Here is a 13,553-nt window from a genome sequence, read left to right as displayed (position 1 = left end):
GTGTCTGTGACTGATACATGTGTGTGATTGTTATGGTTTATACTTTTGTCCGCATAAAGAAAGTAGATATGGTTTATACTTTTGTCCGCTTAAAGAAAGCAGAGTGCACTCGGGGGTGTGTGTGTGTGTTGTTACTTCAAAGAGATTTTTATACTGATTAGAGTCAGTCTCTGAAGTAAGTTTGATTTTTATTTTTTATTTTTTATTTTTTATTTTTGTTTTTTTGATTGTGGTTAAAATTGAGAAAGTTGGTTTGTAGTGACAGCTGTGTCCGCAGAATACTAGGTTCTGTAGAAGCTTGGCACAGTCGATGATCTCTGTGAACATTGTGACTGATCGTTAACCACAACAACCTGTAGTGTAAAATGGGAAACTCTTCCAGTAGTAAAAATGAAAAAGGCCTGGAAGGGGATGTGAAATAGATGCACAGATTGGATCCAGATAATGTAAAATATGTAAGAAAATGCAAAAAGAAATACAACTGGGATGAAAAATTAAGATTGGCATCATTAAAAATAGTACAAGACAAACTTATAGAGATGGAGATGATGCTATTGGGTTCAAGCGACCCATTCATAGCCCAAGCACCCCCCATCCTGGCACCTGGGAGGAAGTGGACCCAGCTGGCTGTAGCTGAACAGGCAAAGGCAGCCCTCAGACACAGGGACATCGTGGGCCGGGTTCAGGAGGGGAGGAGTGGACTTGGGCTCGGGGCCAGTACGCTAGCCTGGAGCAAGGCCAATCCAGCTCAGAGACGCAAGCTGGTGGTCCAGGAAGTTCACCGGGAAGAGGAAGCAGGAAGGCATGCACAAGCTGTGTCACAGGCAAAGCAAGGGCAGTGGATGACATGGCAGGGAGTCGAGAAGCGGAAGATCTCCTGGAAAGATCTGTGGGAGATGGAGGCCTTCAGGGCGAGCTTTACCGTCAGGGCAGCCTATGATGTCCTGCCTTCTCCTGCAAATCTAAACCAGTGGTATGGCGAAGACCCTACATGCCCTCTATGCTCAAGCCCAGCAACACTGAAGCACATCCTAGTGGGATGCAAGACCAGCCTCTCCCAAGGCCGTTATACCTGGCGACACAACCAGGTACTAAAATGTCTTGCAGCGGTGCTGGAAACTCGCCAGACAAGCGTAAACGCCCTTCCTCCTCCGTCATCCCGTTGGCACACAACTCCATTCGTGCGGGAGGGGCAAGCCAACCTCCCCCCCACGAGAACTGACCTTGGGCCACTGGCCAGTGCACGGGACTGGAAGCTGCTAGCAGACCTGGACAAGAAACTTTGCTTCCCAGCTGAGATCGCATCCACCAACCTGCGACCAGACCTCGTTCTGTGGTCATCGTCTCTCTGGCTTGTCTACATCATAGAGCTCACGGTGCCCTGGGAGGGTACAGTGGAGGAGGCCTATGAACGGAAGAAGCTGAGATATGCTGAACTGGTCACAGATGCTCAGCAACAAGGCTGGAAAGCGAAGGTTTGTCCAGTGGAAGTAGGCTGCAGAGGTTTCATAGCCACGTCAACATCGAGGCTACTCAGGGAGATGGGAGTTAAAGGACGTGCCCACAGACAGGCAGTCAAGGACTTCTCTAGGGCTGCTGAAAATGGGAGCCAGTGGCTGTGGCTGAAGAGAAAAGATCCAACGTGGGCCTTCAGGTGAGCTGATGGCATCCAGGGAGTGAATCTGGGACGCTGGGATTCACTGCTGAACCCTCTGGAGATGTCATGGGCCAATCAGCGAAACATCCATGAAGGAGGGCGCTCACTTGACAACCCGAAGGAGGCCATCGCTCACTTGAAACCCCACAGAGTCTCATCGGTGCCTTAGGCATGCTTTCATCAAGGGATACCAACACCGAGTCCTACACAACGGACAGATTGGATCCAGATCATGTAAAATATGTAAGAAAATGCAAAAAGAAATACAACTGGGATGAAAAATTAAGATTGGCATCATTAAAAATAATACAAGACAAACTTATAGATGAACACGAAAAATGCAAAAACAAGAAAAACAGCAACAAAAAGTTTGACGAAGTAAAAAAAAGTTGAAAAATGGATAGAACAAGCCACTATACAAACACAAAGTATACAAAAGAATAAAAAGAAAAAATTAAAGATCAGAGCAAAGAAACTATGTTCGTACAAAAAGAACATAATGAAACAGTCGTCAAAGCTGTGCCGCGGCAACCCCCACCACAGGAGATGCCACAAGGTGCAATGGGAGGGGTTCTATCCTAGACAGAGAGATGACACATGCTGGCATTGTGGTAAAACAGGCCACTGGTCACGACAGTGTGGGCAAAACAGACAAGGAGGAAATGACCGAAGAGATAGGTGAAGTGAGGAGCGTGCACCCTTACCAAGTGAACGCACTCCACCTCATTCAGATGAGGATGAAGAAGAAGAAGAAGAACTACTAGAAGCTATTCTGCTCCCACAAAAATTAGCAGTAATAAAATCGATCAGGAACAGATGGTGTTACAAAAGGAAATACCTTTGCTGACAAAATAGCAAAGAAAGCAGCAAAACAAACACCTTCCACACCATCATTAATTGACAATGACATACTAAAGGATGCTCAGGAGAATGCATCAGCTGCTGACAGATGATCCTGGCTCAAGAGAGGTGCAACAGACTTCAATGGAATTTTGATGATAAATGAAAAACCCATCCTACCGAAATCATTATCTAAAGCAGCAGCTTTTTTTTTACTCATGGGCCTTGCCATGTGTCAACAGGAGGGATGGAGGTACTCATGTCACAACACTTCTATACCATTTACCTAAATTCCAATTTAAGACATTTTTGTGCACAATGTATAACATGCGTTAAACATAATGCTCAAGCAAACTTAAGGCCAAAGAAGGGAGGGTTTCCAGATCCACAATATCCTTTTGAAATAATACATGGTAGACCATTCAGGTTACTGATGACACATCCAGACCTAGAGAAGGCCCACACAGAAGAATCCATGGTGGAATACATAGTAGAAAAAGTAGAAAAACACGAAGACAATGAGATGTAACAGACGCAAATGATCTGCCCAAATCTCAAACTGCTCCACAGGTGAAGGTCCAAGTTGGTGATTGGATCTTCGTGAACATCATAAAGAGAAGCTGATGGAGTTCAGCACGCTGGGAAGGACCCTTCCAAGTACTTCTGACCACACCAACCGCAGTGAAAATTGCAGAACGATCCACTTGGACTCATCAATCCCACCTTAAGGTACTCCCTGTTGATCCCACCGACACTGGCTAGTGGGGAAGGCTGACTACAAAGGGGAGTAAAAAGGATAGTCTTACTCGTCTCAAGGCATCGGCTGTGTCAGTGAAGAAACCACCAAATCCCTAGTCGTCCAGGTTGGAGGGATCCAGGATAAGCTGACAAAACAAGAGAACCCAACCCAGCAGGAGAGGGCAGAGACAAACAATGACAAGTCTGACGAGAAAGAAGGGCCTATCTCAAAATGGTGAAGAAACAGCTGGAGGGTAAAGAGGACAGTGATACCTTAACGCCATTTTCACAGTTTGACCCTCTTGGATGGATTGTAAACAGAACTTGGTGGCAAATAATTTTAAAATGCCTTACACCTGTAATTGTGATTCTTATCCTGTTTTGTTTGTTCACTATGTGCATTATTCCGTGTTTGAAAAGCATGATTGCTAAAATGGGTTCCGTAGCCTTTGTCCAGATGGCGATGATAGCAGTGCAGACCCAACCAAGAACTCACTACACTAGACAAACATATGAGCAACTGCCTATGAGTGATTTAGAAAAAGATAACTATAATAATTCGACTGTGGAAGACGACGATGATGTTGTATGAAGTGTTATCTCTAAACTTTGTACTAACATGGCGTGATGATGCTGAAGTGTTTAACATTGTTCGTAGTCTCATAAACAGGAGGGAATTTTTAGAGTTTTCTCTCTATATTCATAGCTATGTTATTTCGACTACTCACATGAAGACAGCCAGACGTGTGAGCACAAATGGCCTTTGTCCTCAAACAGGAACCTACCCCCATGATTGTATATTCAAGTAAGCATAAAGGTGTTGCAGCTCAATGGTAGAGCACATGCATGAGGTCCTGGGTTCAATCCCCGGCACCTCCACTGTATGTCGCGTCGGATGAAAGCGTCTGCCAAATGACTGCAAAGCAAATGGGAACTTACCCCCTGATAAGGAACTTACCCCCCTGAATGTAAACAGGAATTACCCTCTCCCTGTATATGATCTTGTCAACAACACCGATACACATTCACCCAATAAAAGGCCGAGCAAGAAGAAACTCGGTGGGATTCTCTGGATCTTGCCTCCAAAGAGCGCGCTGAGTCTCCCCCTCTGCAGAGCTCAAAAGAATAGTCACTTGTCTGTGTTATTTCTTGTAATAACCTCGGTCTCCTCTTTACAGGCTTCAACTTAGACCAGCATGAATTAGGATCACTCTCTAACACTAATCGAGTGCCGGAAGGCCATGGTCTGCTTGCTTAACGGATCCCCAGCAAACAGACCTGGGCGGAACCTCTGACGTTTCATTTATTCATCACCTCATTTGTCCGTTGTGCCCTCAGGGAGGGACTTCCATAGAGTGGAGCAGCCGCTGCACTTCTATGGGAAACATTTATATTTCATTTGACTTCTTTTATCCACCATTCATTCATTCGTTTCTTGCTTCTGGTGATGAATACCCAGGGCCTTTAACGGATGATTAATATCACTTTCCTGTTTGGCCCTTTCATATAACTTCTTTTCTGGGGGGATCTTCTGATTCAGGTTGTATTTCATCCATCCCAGGTTCTGGGCAATGATGTCTTTCAGGTTTACTGTCCCAAGTCACTAGCTGACGCTGACATTCACCAAGCAGCTTCTTCTTAAAACATCTCCCAACAACATAATGTCCCAAGAATGATCCCTTTTACATTAGGATGTGTCTCTGCTGTTATAAGATTATTATTATTATTATTATTGCTAAACATTTCTTTATGACAAATATCTATTCACATCTATGAAATAATTCAGTTGTGTGATAATATACATTTTTATGCTGTGTTCATTTACAGAATATTTTCCACACAGTATTCATCATTTCCTTAAGTGAACAGGCAAACACATTTTATTTTTATTTTTTTTGCATAATTTCTCCATCTTCTCATTATTTCACTCACTTGTCAATTGTGAGACACCGACATGAACTTAACTCCAGACTGGACTGATTCATGAGTAAGATTAATTCTCCAATAAGACGTACCTCTGCAGTGAGGTGCAATTCGGGTAAAAAGGGACGATGATAGAGTAAATAATTTTGCATTAAAAAATGAATAAAATGATGACTGAATAAATAACGCACGTCTAAACATGGTCTTAAAAGCAGAAACCTGCTGCCATAGATGTTTGAATGGTGTGGGTCAGCAGTTATCTCTTGCTGGAGAGCGCAGCCTGACCCCAGGGCCTTCTCTGTGCTGGTCACACCAGGAATAGAAGTACAGCATACACCCCGTGACCCGACCAGCACGAAGCCCCTTTAGCTCCTGCTCAATTGGCACTTTGGTTCCGTTCATTAATGACAAGTTTGACAGTCCTCCCCGGACTAAATTGGTGATACAGTCGAAATGGACTTAACATCCTGTGACCTAAAGTTGATCTACTTGTGTTCCTTCACAAGGCGATGCAGGCAGTGTTAGTGTGGGAAACTACACTGTACCGCATAATGCACGCAGTGCAATGTACTGCTTGCTGTACACAGTACAATGCACTGCATGCTGCCTACTATACACTGTACTGCCCACTATACAATGTACTGCATGCTGCTGAATTATACAACGTACTGCATGATGTACATCATGCAGTACGTTGTATAATTCAGCAGCATGCAGTACAACCCTCTTTATGTTGTTTGTGGTTTGTATGTACTTTGCAGTACATTGTATAGTGGGCAGTACAGTGTATAGTAGCAATGCAATGTACTGCATAATGTACACAGCACAATATATTACATGCTGCCTATTTTAATATGTATTGCATGATGTACACAGTCATGTACTGAGTGCTCCACCGGCGGGCGGTCACGGTGTCCGTGGGTCACGGCCGTTGGGGGGTCACGCACGGTGCCTCGCCGCGGCCGCCTTTGACTCCCCCGGACTGACGAGTCTTTTCGGAAGTGATGTACTGGTCATTCATTCTCGGCCAATCACGTCGAGCCACGATTTTGGCTACGGCTTATGTAGACGTCTGTGAGTGGACGCCACGCGGCGCATGCTGCGCTGTGATTGGTCTGCGCGTGTGCGTGGTGCGCTGCCATTGGTCGGGGCTTAGGCCTTTAATAGCTGGGCTCCTCTGGAGGGAGCGGACGACTGTCAGCCTCCAACGTGCGGCCCTACCCGGCTTCTTCACTGGAGATTGACGCTTCTTTTCGGACTATTTTTACGATGAAACCGCTGTGGGCCGCCGGGCTGCTGCTGGCGCTGCTAGCCTTCGGTGAGTGTCCGGGGAACCTGGTAGGGCACCCAGGGGAAACCGGGAGGGGCAGGGGAGGACGGGGGACTCTTCCGCGCTGCAAGCGCTCGGTCGTCTGTAGCTAACCGGCTGTGCCGGCCTTCGGTGGGTGCTTGGGAGGACCGGAGGGATCTGGAGACACCCAAGGAGGGCCGGGGACTCTCCCGTCCTGCTAGCGCCCGTCCGTATTTAGCTAACCGGACTGGCCTTTATCCTCCTCGGTGATACCCCGCTCTTCTTCCTCGGTGTTTGGCCTCCTTCCTCCTCGGGGATCCTCGCTCCTCTCCCTCGGTGTTCGGCCTCCTTCCTCCTCGGTGATCTCCGCTCATCCTCGCTCCGCGTTACCGTCCGTTACTCCTACCGTTTCCAGATGTTTCTAACGGATTTCGTGGAACGCCACTCCGGTGAGCAGGCCTTCTCAGATCCTCCACCGACCCGCGTCGGTAATCTTCATGTCTATTGTTTGTAGCTTCTGTTAGGGCAGAAGATGACCTGGACATCGATGGGACGGTGGAAGAGGACCTGGGGAGAAGCAGGGATGGCTCCAGGACAGACGACGAGGTGGTTCAGAGGTAGGGGTCTGATGGAGCTGCAGCAGGTCCTTCCAGGTCTGCAGGCCCCTCACACTATTTTCCCACAAGGTCACTGTGACCAAGCTTCTGTGCTGATAGACCCCCTCCTCCTGGTGACCTCTATTTTGGTTCAAGATATGATTGTAAATGTGTGTGCTCCTCAGGGAAGAGGAGGCCATCCAGCTGGATGGCCTGAACGCCGCTCAGATCAAGGAAATCCGAGAGAAGTCTGAGAAGCACGCCTTCCAGGCCGAGGTCAACCGCATGATGAAGCTCATCATCAACTCCCTTTACAAGAACAAGGAGGTGAGCAGCTCCAAGACCTGTGAAGGCACGGTGATGCTCACATCCCATCGTAGACCTGGTTCTTGATCCCCTTTAACCCCCACCCGTCCAGATCTTCCTGCGGGAGCTGATCTCCAATGCTTCTGATGCCCTGGACAAGATCCGCCTGTTGTCACTGACGAATGAAGATGCACTGGCCTCCAACGAAGAGCTGACAATCAAAATAAAAGTATGGCGAGCAGGAGAAGATGTCCAAGCCGGGCCTTCTCAGGACTTCTGGCATTGACCTGTTGTGCTTTCTTGTCCTTCTCCAGTCTGACAAGGAGAAGAACATGCTACACATTACTGACACAGGCATCGGAATGACCAAGGAAGAACTGGTGAAGAACCTAGGCACCATTGCCAAGTCTGGCACTAGCGAGTTCCTCAACAAGATGACAGAGATGCAGTCCGAGGATCAGTCCACCTCGGAGCTGATCGGCCAGTTCGGCGTGGGCTTCTACTCCGCCTTCCTGGTGGCAGACAAGGTCCTGGTGACCTCCAAACACAACAACGGCACTCAGCACATCTGGGAGTCAGACTCTAATCAGTTCTCGGTCATCGAGGACCCCCGTGGAGACACGCTGGGCAGAGGAACCACCATCACGTAGGTCCCTCACAGTATCTTTTCCTGTTCATCTGTGGAGGCTTTGCTGGCCCTTGTATCTTAGGGCGTAGAAACATCTTGGTGGACAGAGTCTCATAGATTTTCTACAGTGGGCATCTTAAGCTCTGTACTCCTTTCTGTCCAATCAGACTGGTCCTGAAGGAGGAGGCCTCGGACTACCTTGAGCTGGAGACCATCAAGAACCTTGTGAAGAAGTACTCCCAGTTCATCAACTTCCCTATCTATGTCTGGGCCAGTAAGGTGAGGAGCACCTCTGCTCATCTCCACCCCCCACAGCAGCCAGACCTTCCAAAGCCCTGCTTACAAGGTGTTTCTCCTGACAGACGGAGACAGTGGAGGAGCCCATCGATGAAGATGCTGAGGCAGCAGAAGACACAGAGAAAGATGCCACTGAAGACGAGGCTGAGGTGGAGGAGGAGGAAGAGGACAAAGACAAGCCCAAGACGAAAAAGGTGGGGAGATGCTGTGGGACGGGTTGGTGTAGGGGAGAGGTCTGGTGGTGTCATCAGATCTTTTAACTGATCACCTGGCGCTTGAAGGTGGAGAAGACCGTGTGGGACTGGGAGCTGATGAACGACATCAAGCCTATCTGGCAGAGGCCGGCGAAGGAGGTGGAGGAGGACGAGTACAAGGCCTTCTACAAGACCTTCTCAAAGGTAGGGAACCTGCTCGCAGATGTTTGTCGCTTTGAGCAATTACCTGAGGTCTTACTATCTCTCAGGACAGTGACGGCCCGCTGTCCCACATCCACTTCACCGCTGAAGGCGAGGTCACCTTCAAGTCCATTCTCTTCATCCCCATCTCAGCTCCCCGCGGGCTCTTTGATGAGTACGGCACCAAGAAAAACGACTACATCAAGGTACCTTCTCGGCCTGGGGTGAAGGCGGGAATGGTACAGACTCTGGCACCGTGTCCTCACGTTGTCTTCTTCCACAGCTGTTTGTCAGAAGGGTCTTCATCACAGACGACTTCAACGACATGATGCCCAAATACCTGAACTTTGTCAAGGGCGTGGTGAGTTCCTTCTCCACCGCGGGAGGTGAAGGCACCAATGTGCCGGTAGGTCCTTGTAGGTCTTCTCCCAAATGGCCATTGTGTCCCTTGGCAGGTGGACTCCGATGACCTCCCCCTGAACGTGTCCAGAGAGACTCTGCAGCAGCACAAGCTGCTCAAGGTGAGCTCCACCACAACTGGGCTTTCTTTAGAGCTGGGATCCATCCCCGAGGGGGCTCTCCAAGACTCACCCCTGATGTTCACGTTCCCCGTGTCTACCACAGGTGATCCGTAAGAAGCTGGTGCGCAAAACCCTGGACATGATCAAGAAGATCGCAGAGGAGCAGTACAACGACAAATTCTGGAAGGAGTTTGGAACCAATATCAAGCTGGGCGTCATTGAGGACCACTCCAACCGGACCCGGCTGGCCAAGCTGTTGCGCTTCCAGACGTCCCATAGTGACACGGTCCTGTCCAGCCTGGAGCAGTATGTGGAGCGCATGAAGGAGAAGCAGGACAAGATCTACTTCATGGCCGGGACCAGCAGGAAGGAGGTGAGGGGGAGCAAGGCGGCACCGAACCCTTGACCTTTCTGTCCATGACCATTTTGAAGGAACTGATGCGGACGTTCTTCTGACCCCTCTTCTCCGCAGGCAGAGGCTTCTCCCTTCGTGGAGAGGCTCCTGAAGAAGGGCTACGAGGTGGTCTACCTGACAGAGCCTGTAGACGAGTACTGCATCCAAGCGTTGCCCGAGTTCGACGGCAAGCGCTTCCAGAACGTGGCAAAGGAGGGCATCAAGTTCGACGAGAGCGAGAAGGCCAAGGAGAAGAGGGAGGCCATGGAGAAGGAGTTTGAGCCTCTTACCACTTGGCTGAAGGACAAGGCCCTCAATGACAAGGTGAGAAGGTTGGCGTAGGCCTCCTGCATTCCGCGGAGCCATGCAACACGGTCTCAGCCTCTGCTGTGGTCGGTCCTGGCAGATCGAGAAGGCCGTGCTCTCCCAAAGGCTCACCAGGTCCCCCTGCGCTCTGGTGGCCAGTCAGTATGGCTGGTCGGGCAACATGGAGAGGATCATGAAGGCCCAGGCCTACCAGACCGGGAAGGACATCTCCACCAAGTGAGTAGCTCCACCTCCAGTCGAGTTGCCTAGACGTACAGTACTTCACACTTGCTGACCGCGGCCTCCGTCTGTTTCAGTTACTATGCCAGCCAGAAGAAGACCCTGGAGCTCAACCCCAAGCATCCTCTCATCAAGCAGCTGCTCAAGAGAGTCAATGTGAGTGGGCCCGGTCGCGGAGCTTCAGGGAAACTATACGGGAATATCGGCCCACCGGGGACTCTGGAGCTCAGAGTAGATCTTCTGGAAGCAGTGAGAATGGTTTTGTTCTTCTCAGGATGATGCCGAAGACCAGACTGCGTCGGACCTGGCCACAGTTCTTTTTGAGACGGCCACCCTGCGCTCTGGCTACCAGCTGGCTGACACCAAGGCCTACGGGGAGAGGATAGAGAGGATGCTGCGTCTCAGCATGGACATCCCTCTGGACGAGCAGGTGAGTCCTCCACGGACCTCCACGGACCTCCAGGATCCGGAGCTCTGAGCGCTAACAGCAACCCAAACTCCGGCAGGTGGAGGAGGAGCCCGAGGAAGAGCCTGTGGAAGAGGAGGAGTCTGAAGATAAAGAGGAAACCATAGATGAGGAAGAAGAGGACGATGAAGAATCGGTAAGCGGCTCTACTGTTTGAGCTCCTCTTCGGTGTGAGATGTCCATGTTGATGTATTCTGTTCTTCTCCAGACAAAGACTGACAGAGACGAACTGTGAAACACTGAATGGGAGGACTCTGGGGAGCAGGAGGAGTTCCTGCTCCACCGTGGACCTGGGGGAGGTCCTGCTCCACTGTGGTCCAGGTCCTCCTGGGGTGGGTTTTTTAAGGCCAGATTTTCTTTGTTTTTGTTTTTTCTTTTTAATTTTTTTTTTTTTTTTTTTTTACATTCCTCATGACTGTAAATTTGTTAATATTTAACTGAGCTGTCAATGGAAGCTGCCATCCTGTCCTCGATGGAATAAATGTCTCCTGAACAAGGACTTCCCTACGTGTCCACATTGTCCTCACATGTTGGAGGCAGGCATCTGCTCCAGAGCTCTTCCATCCTGGTCAGACCTCCAGGCTCTCCACCAGGGAAAGCCTGGAGTAGTCTGGTTACTCTGCAGATGTTCTGCTCCAAGGTTTGACAGTCACTGGACTGTATGTCAATCAAATGCAAAGATTTCAGATGTGTCCCGTGCAGGACCTTCAGCTGTGGTTCCTCTCAGTGCTCTGGACTGACACCTCAAAGCAGGGGTACTGAATTTGGGGATTTTGAGACGCCAGGGCAGAAGGACCTCCGGTGAAAATGAGTTGAAGGGTCCAATATTTCTCCAAGGGGCCGAGAGTCTCCAGTCTCTCCTCTTGAAGTAAACCTGCTCGGCTTGTGAAAGAATCTAGTGTATGGGAGCGGTTCCTCTCCTGAAGGTCCACTGGCTTGCATCCTCCACTTGTAGGTCCACACACTGGAGATGGGACAGGGATTCAGGGTTGAATAAAGTTGACTTCATCTCCATGCGTCATGGGTCCGATGCTTCTTCTTCGGTTTGATTGAAGAAAAATGAAAACTCCTGCCATGACTTAAAGGCTGACCCTATCATTTTACAAATGACACAAAAGTTGAACATGTGGCTAATGAGGGATCTCTCATTGAACAGTACAGTTCTACTGTCCAAAGCAGAAGGAATGTCCAAGCTCTTTATTTGTCCTTGACAAATATAATATACAAAACACTGGATAAGATTTTATTCACCTTCATATGGAGAAATAAATGTCATATTAAAAAAGAGGTCTTATGACATAATGGGGTTGTGGAGGCTCGAAGCTTTGAAACATGAAATATCTGTAAAATGAAGTGGTTGACAATCAATTAATAAAGAAGATATGAATTTGAATTCAAAATGAATGTAGGGAAAGCATTCCAAACATGATTAAAATGTGACTAGAATCCTGATAAACTACCTGCGAAATGAGCATGTTCACAGGCAGGCTCCCTCGGCATGGAAGATGTTGTACAAACATCATTTTTCACCCACCAATGATTACATTTGAAATAACAGGAGTATTCGGTATAAAAAGAAATCATTTAATAATAAAAGGCACATTGACCTTGGTATTGTTCTGGTTTCACAGCTCATGAGGGTTAATGGTGAGTTGTTATTATGTGAAGAATTTATTACCAAGAGAATATGACATCATATTGACTGCTATACCAAGGAATGTCTTGCAGCCACTGATTGGCTCCGCAGCAGAGCGTCATGTGGCCATTCTGAACAGTCATGTTGATGTTCCAAAGGACAAATATTCAAATCAATACATTCGAAATCTTTTGCAGGTGTAACTGCTCCTACGGCCAAAGGTTTTTGGTCTTCTCTCTGTAATGATTTAAACTAAGCCAATATGGCTGATTAGTCATAAATTATGTGGAACAATAAGATCAAAGACGTGTCTTAAAAAATCACACACATTATATCCAGCAAAAAAAAAAAAAAAAACTTTAGAAAGATTTGGAATTGATATTGATAACTCATGTGATTTCTGTGGAATATGTGAAGAATCCATTTTATATCTATCTTTTTATTGCTTGTACTTACTTGTGGTCAAAGGTACAAGTTCTTAAGGAGAGGAGAAGTGGATTGACACTGCAGCTGCAGGATAAGGACAGCTTTCTTTGCTATGAAGAACACACCACAGAAAAGAACTTTGTTCTACTTTTGCTAAAACATCACATTCCTAAAAGAAAATGGACTGACAACAAACCTACCTTTAGTCTCTCTACAGGAGATGGATGAATACAGCACTGAGCCCCAAGGCTGTAAAAAAACGACTTTATTTTGGAAAAAAGGGTTTGATATTTGTGTGTCGGTGTATATGTGCACAGAAAGTATTTTTAATTATACTCTTTATATGGCTTTTTGATCATTATATTGTTGTGTTACCTCTGTCTAAACCGATTTGTTGTGTATATATTTGTTGATTAAAAAAAAAAATGGTCACAGCATTCAGCAGGTTCACAAATAAGACATAGGAGCAGATAGGTCCTGAGGGACTGGGTGTCAGGTTCATGTTCCTCCAGGCTGTTCTTTCCATGGGCTCCTCAGACCATGTGGGACATTCAGATTGTCCAGGAAGTGTCTGTTGAACTTCTGAAGCAGAAGGTGTTCACGCCTTTCCTTCACACTGGTTGGATCTTTGGATGTGGACTTCAGAAATGAGGACATCTGACACACATTAGTGTCCTAAAACAAGTGGAGATAAGTGTGATCGTCTTGAAGGTTGGAACCCTCCAGGGGGAGGAACCTCTTATCAGGGGCATCAGATAGATCCCGGGGCTTCGGGTGAACTCTGGCTTCTGGTTCTCCATACAGGAGAAGTTGTGGTTCTCCCTCACAAATGAGGTTCTTCTTCTCAGTGCCAGACAGAATTCAACTCACTGTTCAGGAGAGGTGCTCCTCCT

General features: G+C 47.8%; 1 protein-coding gene across 1 annotated transcript; it reads left to right on the top strand.

The window, feature by feature from the left end:
• Positions 1-6,340: 6,340 nt before the first annotated feature.
• hsp90b1 (heat shock protein 90, beta (grp94), member 1) lies at positions 6,341-11,612 on the top strand. The gene is made up of 18 exons (XM_086163719.1): positions 6,341-6,476; positions 6,964-7,066; positions 7,231-7,372; positions 7,464-7,580; positions 7,666-7,997; positions 8,147-8,258; positions 8,342-8,470; positions 8,558-8,674; positions 8,740-8,877; positions 8,955-9,032; positions 9,127-9,192; positions 9,296-9,565; positions 9,665-9,910; positions 9,993-10,129; positions 10,210-10,288; positions 10,407-10,562; positions 10,639-10,734; positions 10,807-11,612. Exons 1-18 carry the CDS (start codon positions 6,428-6,430, stop codon positions 10,831-10,833), a joined length of 2,394 nt encoding a protein of 797 aa, XP_086019845.1. The 5' UTR covers positions 6,341-6,427; the 3' UTR covers positions 10,834-11,612.
• Positions 11,613-13,553: the final 1,941 nt, after the last annotated feature.

The sequence above is a fragment of the Fistularia commersonii genome, chromosome 17 (assembly GCF_037954325.1).
Source record: "Fistularia commersonii isolate RoL2024-O1a breed Wild chromosome 17, RoL_Fcom_v1.0, whole genome shotgun sequence".
Lineage (NCBI taxonomy): Eukaryota > Metazoa > Chordata > Actinopteri > Syngnathiformes > Fistulariidae > Fistularia > Fistularia commersonii.
Note: the sequence above shows the minus strand (reverse complement) of the source record. Positions and strands in the feature narration are given on the sequence as shown.